The sequence below is a fragment of the Chionomys nivalis genome, chromosome 12 (assembly GCF_950005125.1).
Source record: "Chionomys nivalis chromosome 12, mChiNiv1.1, whole genome shotgun sequence".
Lineage (NCBI taxonomy): Eukaryota > Metazoa > Chordata > Mammalia > Rodentia > Cricetidae > Chionomys > Chionomys nivalis.
In genome coordinates this window covers 1652669-1667899 of record NC_080097.1, presented here as the reverse complement: position 1 = coordinate 1667899, position 15231 = coordinate 1652669, and the positions used below count along the sequence as shown (strand labels likewise).

At 46.7% G+C, this 15231-nt stretch overlaps 2 protein-coding genes across 6 annotated transcripts in view; one reads left to right on the top strand and one right to left on the bottom strand.

The window, feature by feature from the left end:
- Positions 1-12462, top strand: part of Pcca (propionyl-CoA carboxylase subunit alpha) — a 291408-nt gene extending 278946 nt beyond the window's left edge. The window contains exons 22-24 of the mRNA XM_057785910.1: positions 280-420; positions 10151-10228; positions 12121-12462. Of these exons, the coding sequence (XP_057641893.1) occupies positions 280-420; positions 10151-10228; positions 12121-12189 (288 nt within the window). The 3' untranslated portion in view covers positions 12190-12462. The remainder of the gene's footprint in view (positions 1-279; positions 421-10150; positions 10229-12120) is intronic.
- A 568-nt stretch (positions 12463-13030) lies between these two features.
- Positions 13031-15231, bottom strand: part of Ggact (gamma-glutamylamine cyclotransferase) — a 22355-nt gene continuing 20154 nt past the window's right edge. For 2 of the 5 annotated variants that reach the window (XM_057785912.1, XM_057785913.1), the window contains exons 2-3: positions 13820-14278; positions 13031-13633 (exon numbers count right to left, since the gene is read on the bottom strand). In XM_057785912.1, coding sequence (XP_057641895.1) covers positions 13513-13633; positions 13820-14265 — 567 coding nt within the window. In that variant the 5' untranslated portion in view covers positions 14266-14278 and the 3' untranslated portion in view covers positions 13031-13512. Of the gene's footprint in view, positions 14279-15231 lie in introns of all 5 variants that reach the window. The other 3 variants (XM_057785914.1, XM_057785911.1, XM_057785915.1) reach the window with 3 other exon arrangements.

Genomic DNA, 15231 nt, shown 5'->3' with positions numbered 1-15231 from the left:
CTGCTTTGCGAGCCCGTAGTGTCCTCTAGCAAAGTTCTTGCTGTTTTCTTTATAAAGTTTTAAGACGGTGTTCTTAAAGATCCACGATACTTTTTTATATATAATTAAGAACTAGTTTCCTTTTTAAAAAACCTGGCTCAATATGTTCCAGAGATAAATGATTTGAATGTAGGGTTTTAGACTATGGCTGTAATTTTAAAGACAAAGCCCGACCTTAAAAAGTGCTGTTTTAGAGGATAAACTCATCATTTAACTTCCTTTATGCTTTTCTCTTTCAAGTACAATGTGCACATTTTAACCAAACTTGCAGCAGAACTGAACAAATTCATGCTTGAGAAGGTAACCGAGGACACAAGCAGCATTCTGCGCTCCCCGATGCCTGGAGTGGTGGTGGCCGTTTCTGTCAGGCCTGGAGACACGGTAAGACATGCTGGGCTCAGATGTCCCTCTGTAGCCTCTCCCAAGCCAGGGGACGCCATGGACAGTAGGTTGTGTCCTCACATGTGAGTTGTGTTGATGGCAGTACCTCTGAGCACCTCCTCCCAAGTCGTGTGGGAGTGGAATAGAAATGAGGGCAGACATTCTTTCTCCAGGTCAGGGTTACAGATGCAGTTCACTTCAAATTGCTACTCCTTCCCCGGCCCTCTCTGGATGAATTCCTTGAGGAATTCATCTGCTCGGCCTCATCACTTGCTGTGAACAAATGTGCAGGATGCATCATTTTCTTAAAAATCAGCAGCTTAGCAGCAAAAGTAAACAACGACAAAGATGTAACTGGGAGATTTCAAGAGGCCCTTAAGTACTTGTGCTTTTACTTCTGTGCAGGAAAATAACAGCCACACGTGTAGACTTTGACGGGCTGTATGCTAATTCTATTTTGTATCTGAGTGAAGCCATTGGAATTTACTTAATTTTCTGTAGTGATCATGTTAAGATGGCGCCTGATTTCTTTATTAATACAGATAAAGTATCATGTTACTATTGAGAAAACCCCATGGAGTTGACATTGGTTTCTAGAAAAATAGAGTAAAAGCAATCAAGTTTGGTTGTATTAAATGATTAGTTCCCAAATTAACATGAATCTGGGAAACTGACTTAAGGATGGCTCTCCCTGGTGATGTAGGAGAGACAGCAGTGTTTTGTTGAACACAAAGGGCCAGGCAGCCCTGAGCTGCTGCACTCATTCGAAGGCCTGGATGTTCCCACAAGAGTAGCCAAGAAGACTCCTGATATCAGTGTCAGGCCTAGGAGAGGCGAGACGTAAAAGCTAGAGACTGATGAATGAGTTCTGGGGGCATTTCCTCATCTTCCTGCAGGGTTAGGGTTGAAGCAGGCTCTTCTTTGGTCTTGGCATTAACAATCACAAACTTTCACCATGCATTATCAGAGTGGTCAGTGAAATCTTCTCCGTGTCGAAATGTGGAGGTTAGTGAATTGGGAAGGCTTTTTTGGTTCCCTCTACCCTGCAGGGTTTTCTTTCTTTCTTGTTTGTTTGTTTTCTGGAAGCTACCCAGTCTATATACTGCCAGCCCGAGCTTGCCAATCTTAATTGTGTGGCTTTAATTAGAAAATCACATTTGTGCTCCTCCACCCTCATAAGAAGTGTTTACCTTCAGTCCGAGGTTTCTGACACCTGAGTCCAAGATGGGCAGAGAGGAGGGCTCAGCTCTGGCCTTGGAGGCTGCCGTCCTGGCCTCCTGCATTTGCCCACTGTACTGCTTAGCTGGCAGTAAGTAGAGCGACTCCAAGCTAGGCAGAGCAAGTTCAGACTTCCTGCCTTTTCACAAATATGGTTGTTCTCCCGGCATGACTTTCCACTCTGTGGTCAGCACGTTGGGAAAGCCAGGCGATCAGCAAGATGGAACAGTCTGAAGCTAGTCTTGCTTCACAGGGAGCTATCAGATTAAAAGTACCTGCCGCCCGATCAGTGTGGATAGTGATGAGTGACTGCAGAATGTTTCTGCAGAGACCAGGGCCTGCTGTATGGGCTCTTGAAGCTGGAATTCCTGTGCTTCACCTTCTTTACAAATGCTGTGTCTGTGTGTACCTGGCTGGCCAGGTGTAACATACAAACCTTTTTAATCCCTTTCTTTGGCTCATAGTCTGTGTAATAAAGCAGGGTTTTCTCTGGAGTTGCTATTTTTTGTGAATAGAGTCCTGAACCATAAATCCTGAAGCTCAGTACAGGGTGAAGAGTATGCCAGCCCCTCCCAGAACCTCTGGTTGAGCCTTGTAGTTACAACGCAAGGACCTCACCTTGGACTCAAGGCAGAAAATTTAGTGAAGCTGCTTTTAAAAGAAATGCTTGCAACCTCAGTTTTGCAGTGACAATACCTAAGGACGGGGAAAGCAGTTAAGCAGGGAAGCTCCAGTTTACCAGTAGCAAGAAGATGGAAATCGATTATTTCTGGGTGTTTTCAGGGAACACGGCTAAGGTTAGGCAAACATTCTTGTTTTGTTTTGCATTTTTATTCAGTTTACTGACCTTTTGATAAGATTTTGTAACAGATTGGTGGGTTTCTCTTGTGGAGGTGACACATAAAATTCTAAGTAACAAATCTCAGCTAGTTTTTAAAAGCTAAACAATTTGAAGAGTATTTTAAAACCTGAAAGAGAAGGATTTGGGTGGTTGTATAGAAGAGATAAATGCTCTAGGAAAGTCTGAGAACTGCTTCATTTGAAATACTTCCCTTGTCCTAAACACTGGAGTTGAATTTTATTCAAAATATTCCCTTAGGATCCACATGGCAAGAATTCCTAATGCTTTGATCTATTTAACTTTAGATGTAGCAGCCACACACAGATAGTAGAGTGGGGCCTTTAGTGCGTAGAAGGGATGTTAGTGGACAGTAAGCTGCAAACAGATCATAAATTTAATTCAGAAGACAACTGAGAGAATGACTTGTTTGCCTTTCAGAAATATTTTTACAGTGACCTTCATTTCTATTTGGAAAAAATGCCCCCTTTCCACTGATAAGATTTTTATCCATATGATTATACACTTCCAATACTTCCTTTACGAAATGGTATTATTACTTGATTTTTAAAAAACTTTTATATTTAACAAAAATATTTAAAGTAAGTTCCTTGAGCATGTTGGTGCTGTACATGTCTGGGCTAAGTTTGCTACATTTGTTGCAAGAATTTTTTCCTGTTGTCTTTAAAGAATAAAATAAAGTTCTTATGAGTGTATTTGTTTTGTTAGCCTTTTGAAATTAGACCAAAAAAAAAAAAAAAAGCTAACAAAAGAGCCAACCCAAGATAAGATTTTTTAAACATTGCTTTTAATTAAGATTTTTCCAAGCTATATTCAGATTCAGCACCCACCTAAAGTTCTGCATCAGAAAGAATTCCCCTCACTGCATCAGAAAATTAGGAAAACAAAACCTAGAAGACAGTTTTACATCTCTGTCTTAGAAGTTTGCAGCATCAAGAGATAAAACTGTGCCAGAAGTGCCCATTTCTGCTTTCTTGCCCCTCAAGTCTGTTCACGTTTGCAAGTCAGCTCCAAAATGAGGCCCTTCCACACGATCCTAGACTGACATTGAGCAGAAAGGCAGGTGGGGTTTGGGACTGTTGCTCTCTTGGATAATGACTTGGGCAGAAAATGAAATCAGAAATAATGTCACCCAGTTCCACCAGTGTTTTCTTCCTTCTATGAGCTTCTCTGGGGAAGGCTCCTGTCAGGGGCACGACCAGGGACACAGATGCCCCCCTGCAGACCTCCCTGTTGTCTCCAGAGCTCATGCAGTTGAGCCTGCAGCTAATCCTGGAAAGGAGCACATGAACTTGGCAAGAGACTTCATTTTCGCTGCTCAGAGAACCAGCATTTAGTCATCCTAGATAAGGAGGGTTAGGTTGGGCCTCTGGATACCTGTGTGTCTGGCATTGCACACGGGTGCCTCTTGCAGCCCAGCATTCATTACTGCCTTTCTCTGGCAGATGAGCCAGGCATGCCCTGATTTACAATCAGAAAATGATGGCAATAATTAATTTACATATTTTATAGCAGTGACTGTTTAAGCAATTTGAGGAGAAGCCAGTTTTGCACCCAAACTGCAGACTGTATTCCCTAGCACACGCACGGAATCACACACGCAGGAACACTTTTAAGCCTCTAAATCATGAAGGATACAGAAAGTTAGGAGAATCATCTCCCAAGCATCCTGTGCTTTCTGCTCACCTTAGCTGCATTTACTTCAGATTTTACTAGCAATAAAATGTGCACACCATGGAGTTGCCCCGTGACCCTCTCCAATCCAACTCCTGCCCCATCTTCCTCAGCTTGGCCTTTCAATCATTTTTCCACATAACAGTTTTTTTGAAATATTCAGGGATAGTTTTCCTTGTGGCTAACATTTAGATTTTTCTATTTTTTATAATTTAATGTAATGCGAATTATCAGCATCAGATAAAAATGTTTTGATGGTCAGTCTGATTAAAAGTCTTGTGCAGGCTTGGCAATGGGTTTGTTTTTCAAGGAATGGGGAGGAGAGTGCCTGTTATCTTCGTAGTGTTCTTAAGGATGACCATTCTCAACCTTAACTAGGAGTCAACACACTTTTTTTCTTTTGAACACGCACACATGCGCACGCGCGCACACACACGCGCACACACACTACCAAAAAAAAGTCAGCATATATCAGAGTCCTTTACAACAACCCACTGAATTCACAGGGGTAGCATATCAGATGGCCTCTTGCAGGGTTGTAAAACATGCCAGTTTCAACTTTTTCTCTTTGTAACTACAGGCGTTGGCTGTCAGTATGAGCTAAGTTAGAGGGCAGTAGGGAGTCATGTTTTTCTTCATTTTAAAGAATTTTTACAAAACCTGGACTTCATTTACATTGGCCACAATCTGGATTCCTTCCTGAGCATCCCCTCCCCCGCCCCACACTCCCACTGCACAGTTCGAAGGGGTCTGAGGGCAAAGCCGGGGGCAACACCATGCAGACACCACAGGCTTGAGTCCCAGAGCCCTCAGGCATGCTGAACATGTGGTCTCTTCCTGTCCTTTCCCCTTCAGATTGAGAGAGCCGGGTAGGAGCCTCCAGATGAGGGTCAGCAGTTCTGTCCACTGCCTGTTCTCTTTGTAATTTGAGTCAGTCCCGTCCTTGCTCAGATAAGGCAATCTCCTGGGGTCCCATCTCCCTGTCTTTCCATGAGGCAAGCATTCTTCCTCCGGGAAAGATCAGGTCCTAGTTAGCAGCCCACATTCACAGCTCAGGAAAAGGAAGTTGGAACAATCAGATTCTAGGCACCTTTCAGTGAATCCAGGCTGCCTCTTCGGATCCCAGGGACTTAATGAATTACACACCTGTGTTCTGTGGTAAGCCTTCCAATGTGGAATGGAGGGTTTTCACTTGTTTGGTACAGTCAGGAGGGTGGATGTGGATCCCTAGTTTTTGGGGGACCAGTACAGCAGAAGGGGAGACTGCAGTGGGCCCATGAGCCCTCCGAGCCTTCTGTCTCACTTGGCAGAAAAACACAGAACACAGAACAACAAAAGAAGGCTCTTTTTCCATGAAGGTTCACCCCTCCCATCCCCCATGCCTCTTCCCCAAAAGGGGCCTGAGTTTTTCAGCTGCGCACCGCTTTGGTGCTCACTCTTGCAGGGAAACAGTTGCTGTCTGAACAGGCAGGAAACAGTTTTCTTTTAATTGCCGGAATCATTCGGAAGTGCTTCGTGCCCTGCTTCTATACAGCAGATGCTGCGCGTTAATTGGCCTGCGTACAAGTGACCCGGGGTTCCTTGCAGCGGGCCCAATTTTAGGCAGAGGGTTTAAATAGCTTATTTATTATTTTGTATAATCTGCCGTGCATTATGTGCTCCTGCATGTGTCGTGTTTCATGGTCTGCAGTTTCTAATGTCATGTGGGTTTCAAAACCCGTGTTTCTCTGGTAATGTACTAGCAGCAGGTAAGCTCAAAATACCATCCATCAGGAGCTAATTTTTTATCCAGATACTCCAATGACTGATGAACCTGTCTTTTGTATGAATGTTTAGCACAGTAGAAAGCCATATGCCACTGGCACCGTTTCCTCTGCGTTCTTTACAGTTGCTAGAGAGTGGGCTTCTGGGGACGCCATGCATCCTCCGGCCTGCATTTTAAGCAATAGCACTTTTAACACAGCCTTGGGTTTGGATGACAAAAGAGGGTAGGGGCCATCTTAAAGGAAACTCGACTCCCATAATGATTTTCTCCCTCAGAAATATGACTGTGCACCCTTAATAGGGAACCTTGTTTTCTTCCTCCCCGTCTGTTGCAGACAGACCTCAGCCCATTAGAAGGCCTCCCTTGTGTGGGAAGACCACAGCTGTCACTGCAGAGCTCATCCAGCCACTGTGTCACCCCCATTTTGTGGCTCTGAAGGATGAAATTGAGAAATGGAGCACGGTGCAGTCATCCTTTACGTCTCCAATTTTAGGCCTCTGCCATCATTTTCATGCCTTTATTCCAAATCAAATAACATTAGGGCTCCAGCACCTTCTGATGAATGTCTGTTCTCAAGCACAGCTTTCGAGGCTCCACTTTGAGGGGCTTCCTTTTATGTTTGGCAGAGATCCCTCTTTCTCACCCCCACCCTGTACTTTCTTTGAGCTTTCTTAGGGGTGATGGCAGTCTGCAGTTCGAATGATACATGGCCATGCAGGTCCCAGTCAGAGAGTGTTTTCTGAGAGGGGCCATGTGCTGGAGAAGGTTCTGTATCTTTTAATCTTTGTAAAAGGAGTGAAGGGTCTTGGTAGAAGGAGATTGGGGGCTTTAATCAGAACCAAGATGTGGCTTAAATCATTAGCACAACAAAGCATACTATAAGCTTCAAGATAAAAGTCCCCTGGGAAAGGAGTCCTCTGAAAATAAATGGAACTTGATAGATTTCCATATCATTTATAACTTCCCTTAATTACACTTGGAAGACTTGCCAGTAAAACTGGAAAATTGGCAGCCTCTCTCCATTAGAGTCATTTTGCCGACCATGGCAAGCAGCTGGCTTCGCTGGATTTTATTTCCCATCACTCACAATTAATCATCAGCTGGAGATGTCTGAAACTCTTCAGCACAGAGCAATGCTGGGTGACATTCAGGTCCCTAAACATGTGAAAATCTGCTGAGTAAATGGGCCGAGTTCTCTCACAAGCCCACTCATTTGGGGCAAGCCTAGCTCCCACTTAATGAGGGCTGCTCTAATAATCTGATTCGAATGTGAACCTTGACCCTGTGTCAGAGGAGAGGATGCAATAAGCTGGATGAAAGACATGGAATTCAGGTCTCCAAACTTTGCACCAATTAGACAGCAGAAAAGTACATCAGGCCGACTGCATTCATCGGGAGGACTTGCGAGGCTTGTGACCATTTAGTAAGCCCCACTCTGGATACACCTGTCACAATCACTAAGTCCTTACGGATGATTCACAGAGTGTTACAGAAGTGTGTGTGCAGTCATGCTGCAGGGCTAGCCCGGCTGCAGTCCTGTGATGAGGACTGCCCAGCTCGGCCTGCAAGTGGATGTGTGCTACGTGTGGTGTGGTCAGCAAAGACAGGAAGGCTTCCTCTCGGTGGGAACTGGGGCCTGGCTGGGAGCAGTGATAGTCACAGCCTGGATACATTTTTTTTTTTTTACATGTGCTTGTACTCTTTGATTTCCAAGGGATGAAATAAGTTGAAATTAGACCAAGTTTGTCTGCGTAGCTTTTGCATGCATGTGTCTATACATGCATGATCCAGTTGGACCAAACGTGTCATGGTTTTGTAAGGCACCAAGGGACATTTCCTAAAGCTGCCTCTAAACATGGCTGAAAGGACAAAGAGCAAGCTAGAGGCTGAAGACGTGGGTTTCTGCTCACAGCTAAATCACGCCGGGAGAAGCAGTGAGAGGAAGTACATGGGGTGAGGACCCAGGTCTGAGTTGCTGCTGGACTGCGTAAGGCAACAGGCAGGCTCCCTTCCTTCTCATCACATTACCAGCTCTGCAGCCGTGGTGGGCTGTGGGGAGCCATAGCAGCTTTGAGACTTCTCATTCTGATCACATTAACAGTTTGGGACCTAGTCTTGTGGTGGTGGCAAGGCATCTTGAACTGGCCCACATCCTTCTCCCCCCAGGCTCTAGCCTGATCTGGTGGGGAGGGAGCTGTGGCCTGGTGAAGCTGTCCCTTAGTGTTCTCTGTGGGTATTGCTGGCCCCTGACCATGACCACTGGATACCTCCAGGTTTCTGTAAGAAGACTATAAGGACTGTGTGTGTGTGTGCGCGCGCACACGCACACTGAGGAAGGCTCAGGGCACTGCTTCTGTCTAGCCAGCAGACCTGGAGCAGTGTGACAAGAGGAAATGAGCAGTGACAGGTAACGCAGATGCTGGTGGAGCAGACTGAGGAAGCCCATCCATGAGGTAGCTGATGGGATGGGGTGAGGAGACTCTGAGCTAACCCTGGGCTCCACTGCTCACAGAGGAAGCCAGGGCAGGTGGGTAGTGGAAGGTTATGCCCATGGTAAAGACTTGTCCATCTGACAGGAAACAGTGACCAGAGCCTAGAGGTAGAGATTCAGTTGCCAATTTTTGGACAGAATTTCAAGGTGTCCTAAGGAGCCATCTGTGCTGTCACCTGCAGGTCAGGGACATTTCAGCCTGGCTGCTGGATAAGCTCTCAGCTCTGTTGCTGTGTGGCTCAGTGACACCTGCCCTTCTCCTGACTTTCTTGACCTCCTACCTGCCTTTGAGGAGAGAAATGGCTCCAACAAGACGGTATGAAGGAATAGCTGTTCTGACACCTCCGGCCAGGATATCTGCGTCATCTTGGCGCTGCCTTCTCCTGTCCCCCACATTTTGAAGAACAGCCCTTTGGAGGTGCTGCTTCTCTGTGCCTGCACTGCAGATGCCAGGTGAAGTGAATCAAAAGCGGCAGTGAGCGCTGTGCTCTAAGCCTGCTTGTCAGCAGTGCCTCTCCTCCGTGCCAGCACCAAAGTCTTGGCATCTCCTTTCTTCCTATATTCCCGTGCCAGAAAAACACAGCCCACCACCTGAACAGCAGAGGAAAGAACGCACAGGGCTTCAGTGCTCACACTGCCAGCAAGACAGCTTGTGCCACACAGGGAGCCAGGAGGGGACTTGGAGATCATTTGGGGATGGCAGGAAAGAACATTCTCCAGGTCCTTCTGTGGCATTGGCCAGCACAGCCACAGTACTGTGGCTGTCCAGGAGCCCCAGCCAGCATACCCAGAAGCACTCTGTGGAGCCTTCAGCCTACTTCACAGAGCAAGAGACCCTTCTCCACCAGGCAGAGAAGGAACTCCTGACCCAGATCCTTGGTGCTTAATCATTACGGCCAGAGAAAAGGGAGTCGGTAACGTGCTGACTCCTGGATGGGTGTCTCAGATTAACCCTGTGGGTATGTGCCTGCTCAGTCTGGATCTCCCTCATAGGCACTGGAAAGCCAAGCATCACAACACGGGCTTGAACAAGCACCTGCGGCACACTCAGGCCTTCTCGTAAGGACTGGGTGTAGCTGGAGAATCCACCTCAATGTTAGTACTTGCACATCTTGTAGGTGGACAGCAGTTGTTGGTCCTTATGCTAGGTTGTTATCTTCAGCTCTCTGCATAGAGGCAAATATGCACCTTTTGGTAAGAGACTACTCAATTCTGATTTCCATGTCGTACGGGTCATCGCTGTAAGGCAGACAAGTTGCTGGTGATGCTCATGCATAGCTGTGTAATCAACAGTCAGCTGCAGAACTTTTTTTTTGTCACCCTGTAAAGAAAGCTTTACCCTTCTGTGGTCATACTCCTAGTCCTGCAAACCCAGACAGGCACTAATGAGTCCCTTGGTCCTTAGGTATCTGCTTACTGCAGACATGGCTGGGAGGGGGAAGCACTGGTTTTGTAGAATCTGTGGAAGACTCCTAGGGCCCTGGGGAAGGCCCATATGCTGCACTCATGTCTTCCTATACAGACTTTTCTAAGGAGAACTTGACAACACACTGCGTGGCCTTTCTCTACTGTGTCCTCATGTACTACAGTGGGAGCCGTCAGAAGTCGCTGGTGTCTCCATGACCAACCAGCACATTTGACAAAGAATTGAATGGCTTCACTCTTGAATGTTACTACAAAATTACAATGTTTTTATAACACCTACTTTTAACCAATTTTCCAGGTAGCAGAAGGCCAGGAAATCTGTGTGATTGAAGCTATGAAAATGCAGAACAGTATGACAGCTGGGAAGATGGGCAAGGTATGTTCCCAAGCTCCTACTGGCATGCTCTAGCTGTGACGGATGCGCTGGTCTTCTTAAATAGAACGCAGAGGCGAGGCCATCTCTGCTAGCTGGCCCTTTCCCTGGGGAGGACACCTGGGTAGGACTCGGGAGCTCCGCTCTGTCAGTGTGTCCCTGCCTCCTGGAGAGGCAGGAAGGGGGTCTGTGTGTTACGTTCAGGCAGTCAAAGCACAATTGTTCTCCACATTAATGTCTTTCAGATGAAGGGGTTTTTAATTTTTAATGTTTACATCTGTCTAGGAGGCAGTCAGTTATCTGAGACTTAGGTGACACAGCAGGAAATGGTTTTACAGATTGCAAAAATTAATGTAACTCAATATAATTTCCCCTTGAAGGGAACAATTCAGTTGTAGATGGAGGAGCTGAAGCCCCATGTACACGAGAGGCTTAATGAGTCAGGGAGAAAAAGAGAGAGAGGTGTCAGCACTAGAATAGTTAAGAGTGAAACTTGAAGGCAGTGGTTTTGCTGTCCTTCCTGTGGCTGAAGAGATGCAGTCATTCAGAAGAGCCGCTTTCCCAAAGGGCGCTTGGGTTTGGAAGAATCTACATTGAGTCAGAGGCCTGCAACACTTTGGGACATTGGGTTCAGAGAGAGATGTCAGTTACCACCAGGTCTGCGTCACTCAGCTTCTGTCTGTCTGGTGGTCTGTTATCCCAGAGGGCAATGAGATGGATTCTCAGAAGAAGGCCTATAATTATTCTACCTGCTCCTCAGGGGAATAACAAGGCCCCCTGCAGGTTAAGAGAGCCACACAGTGTCTATAGGGTTAGACGGTGTACAAAGGATCTGCAGGTCTAACAATCCTTTCTAAACTGAGTGTGGTGGCAGTTAAATCATAAGCTCCCCAAAATATCATTTTTTTTTCCTCTGAGAAAAGATTTAGGGTGCAAATAGAGCCTCAGTGTGAATCTACTACTACGGCCTAATCAACATGCCATCATTAAACATATCACCGTCCGTTTCACTCCAGAGAGATCTGCCCAGCGAGGCCTTTGAGTATTTACACTGCTCTTAGGAACTTCAGAGAAGAGAAGAGCCTGTCTCTTGTGCTCACGGTGGAGGGACAGGGCACAGGCTTGTGCCTCAGCCTGGGTAATTCCTGGCACTTTTATTTGCTTAATCCCCAATATGGCCAGTTAGGTCAAACCTACTTTTAGTTTATGGCTTAAGCAACCATTTCCAAGGAGAGAAATGAGGACCTCTTATGCACTCCAGTCTTCTGCCTACACAAATCTAGAGAAGCAAGGCAGAAATCAGAAGAATCTATGCCACTCAACTGAAGTGGGGTACTGAATTATTTTTTTCAAAAGCAGGGAAATGGCCGGGCGATGGTGGCGCACGCCTTTAATCCCAGCACTCGGGAGGCAGAGGCAGGTGGATCTCTGTGAGTTCGAGACCAGCCTGGTCTACAAGAGCTAGTTCCAGGACAGGCTCCAAAACCACAGAGAAACCCTGTCTCAAAAAACCAAAAAAAAAAAGCAGAGATCTCTCTCCTTTTAATTGGTACCTGTTTGGATTGTGGCACAGTTGTTTTTACCATGACACCAAATACACACTCTAGTCTCAAAACCCTAGGATGAAGCTGGGATGGGAAGCGTCAGTCACCAGCATGGACATCTCAGGACTGAGGACGCTGTGGCCTGGTCCTCTCAGGATCACCTGGGCTGAGTGACAGGAGGAGGCGTGGAGCACAGGCTTCTGTAGGAACACTTCCACACTCTGGTTCCCTTACACAGACACATGTAAGCAGGTGGTCTAAGTTTTGGGGCCTAAGGCCACTTATTTCTCAAAAGGAATTGGGATGACTGGCCCTCTCGTTCTCATTCTTCCTCAACCATTTTAATTCCAGGTGAAATCGGTGCATTGCAAAGCTGGAGACACAGTTGGCGAAGGAGATCTGCTCGTGGAGCTGGAATGAAGTATTTCTAGCCTTTCAGTCATCGTGGCTTTAATTAGCATTTCTATTATTCTCTAACCCTCAATTTGTTCAAGCATTTGCAGGAGCTCTCCTGTGCAGCAGGTTCTACACATCGTATTTATTCCTCAGAAGAGGCAAAACTGACATTCTGCCAAAAATCACCAATGGAAATTTTTATTGATATAAATACTTGTACATATGATTTGTACTTCTGCTGAGATTTCCTAGTGTCAAAATTAAATCAATAAAACCAAGCACTTGTCTAAATATTAGTTTGCCCTTTTTTTCTGAATGAAGACAATCTACACAGAGACGACAGGCTGTGCCAATTGACTAAATACTAGCATTTCCTTATGATCCTTTAAAAATTTATATAAATCCCAGTTCTGCTTTCCAATTGTAATCTGATTACCTCCCTTCTTCCATCATTCAGGACGGATTCCTGGGGCTCATTACTCATGACTTCCTCAGACCAGGTAGCACAGATGAAGGGTCTGGACGCCCCCTTCTGTGTGGGTCCATGGATGTGGACTGACAGAGGGTGCTGCCTGCGCTGATCCAATGACAAGCATGCTGTCCAGGTCCCTTTCCCTCTCTCCATGGCTAGGATGCCTCCCCTTCAATGTTGTGGGCCAGGCTGCCCGCCCATCAGCTGATACCCATCTTTGCCTGTTTTGTGAAGCAAGTTTCCAATTAAGAAAAAGAGGCTAAAAATAACAATTGTGTTTCTGTGCAGTTGTTGAAGAGCGAGTGAGCTCTTAGTGGAGTGCCAGGGTGCTCAGCCAGCAGCTGCATTTCGTTCTGCAATTCTTGGAATCCATTTTCTACTTCACTAGGAGACAGCAGCAGAATCATGTGCTGACAGATTATCAGATGGAGGTGGAGGTAATTGGTACTTCGCAGCTTCCTAACATTAAGTGTTGTTTGTATTTGGGAGCAAAGCCTTCTGTCAGGGCCTGAGGAACAAATTACTAATGTGTTGGTTCTTCTGAAAGGCCTACCCCCAAAGGCTGCACCTTCAGGTGGCAGAGATGGGCAAGGCTGCCGAGAGCTAGGCACCCATCAACAATATAAAGTCTGAGGGCTCAGCTGTCTCCCAGCAAGTCACTACTCCTGACTTCACTGAATCAGACTGAAAAACACCTTCTATCAAGTAAGTACATAAAAAGGGCCAAACAACATGCTTCTATTTTAATGGCTGTTTTAATAGTTTGTGTGTGATCTGGAAAGTATAAGGGGTGATGGAGTACATAGTCTAGGTGCTTTTCTTCAGGGTATTCTTCCACGGAGCCATCCCAAACCAGCATTTCCCACCACTTCCTTCTAGATTTCGTATGTGGGAATCAATACATTCAGTTTCTGAGATTCAACTGCAGCTGGGTCTTTAGTCACAGGAGATATGCCATCTTTGGAGCAAAGCAAAAGAGTACCAGGTGTCCTGTAACTGACATTTAGGGGACTTCAGCCCAGAGTGTCTCTCATCTAGTAGCTAGCTGCAAGCCCAAAAGCTCCCTTGAATAGCAAGCAATAGTAACATCGGATTAGAGCATTTGCAAAATTTGTGTCAAAGACCTTTTGTCAATATGTTTTATAGACAGATGTTGAGCCAGCCAGCCACTGGGCCCCTCACCTGCTTTCCCGGGGGTTGTAGCGCAGCCCGTGCGGGCCCTCGGAATCATAGCTTTTATGGTAGGGGAGATGCAGCCACTCAGGTGCATAGGTGGTTGTACTGTACACAAAGCACTGGAGCCTGTCCCCAGGGTCATCGGCACCCTCCCACTCAAGCACCTGCACCTGCAGGGCCGTGCGCTGGTACATGCTGGGGCAGCCTTCGAAGTCATCCAGGAAGCTCAGCATCTGTTCATCCACCTTGTAGATCTCACCTGCCACACAGTGGCCCTTGCCCGGCAGGTGTAACAGCCATGGTATGTTGTGCTCACCGGCGATCACCAATGGGAAGGACTCAAGTGTGCAGCCCCGGCCTTGGAAGGCTGCTGAGCCATGTGACTGGTCCAGCATCACTTTGTGGTTGGGTTGTCCTCGTTTCAGGGTGCCGTACACGAAGACATGAGCCATCTAGCTGCAGGCACTAAGAAGGAGAGAGCAAGCAGGCACTGTGTCAGCAGGTGAGGAGCTCCCCCATGGCCTCCTCCACCACATCCACTGCACTCTTTGGCCTAGCTTGTCAGGAGGAGAAGCCAGCTTCTTCTCCTGGGTAAAGTGCCTGTGTCATGAAATGCTTTCTCTAGTTAAAAGAACTAGAAGAGGCATTAGGCCAACCTGTTCTGGAGTTTGCAACCCTGAACCTAGAAAGAGGAGTAAATATTACCGACTTCAAAAATCTGGGCTGGGGGCAAGGTATGGTGTGGCACACACCTTTACCTCAGGTAGATCTCTATGAGTTGCTGGCCTGGCCAGATAGCAAGCTCAAGGTCAGCCAAGGCTATCTGGTGAGACACAAAATCTGAGCTAGGGGTGTGACTTAGAGGAAGAATACTCACTAAGCACCATGATGTGTGTCTGGCAGGGAATTCTTCCATGTGTTTTTAAGCACTTGGAGCTCAAGTGATCCTCCTGCCTCAGCATTCTGAATAGCTGGTATTAGATTACCACTACATCTGGCAAACAGCACCCATAGAGAAGAGCAGGCATGTCAGCCACTCTGTACCATCAGGTAGACTGATCCAGGTCTTACAAAGATCTCAAGTACAGCCCGCATATGATATGCAGGCAGCCCCTGAGCATGTCAGCTGGGGCTGGAATAGAAAAGAAAGCCTTTCTTCCATTGACTTGGGATCACGAGTGGCTCACTCAGGTCTCTGTGATACCGGTCTGTTTCAGAACACAGGCCCTGCCCCACCTAGTGGAAGCCAAGTTACCACCAGAAAAGGACGTTGGCCAGGCTGCTGTGGTGACTTGTGAAAGCATGCATGCCTGGATGAGCAGCTACCCTGGACCCTTGCACTTTGGTGGCATTGAGATCCCAGGTGAGATCAGCCATACACTGTCACTACTGACTGCAAGAAGGTGTTCAGCCGAGAA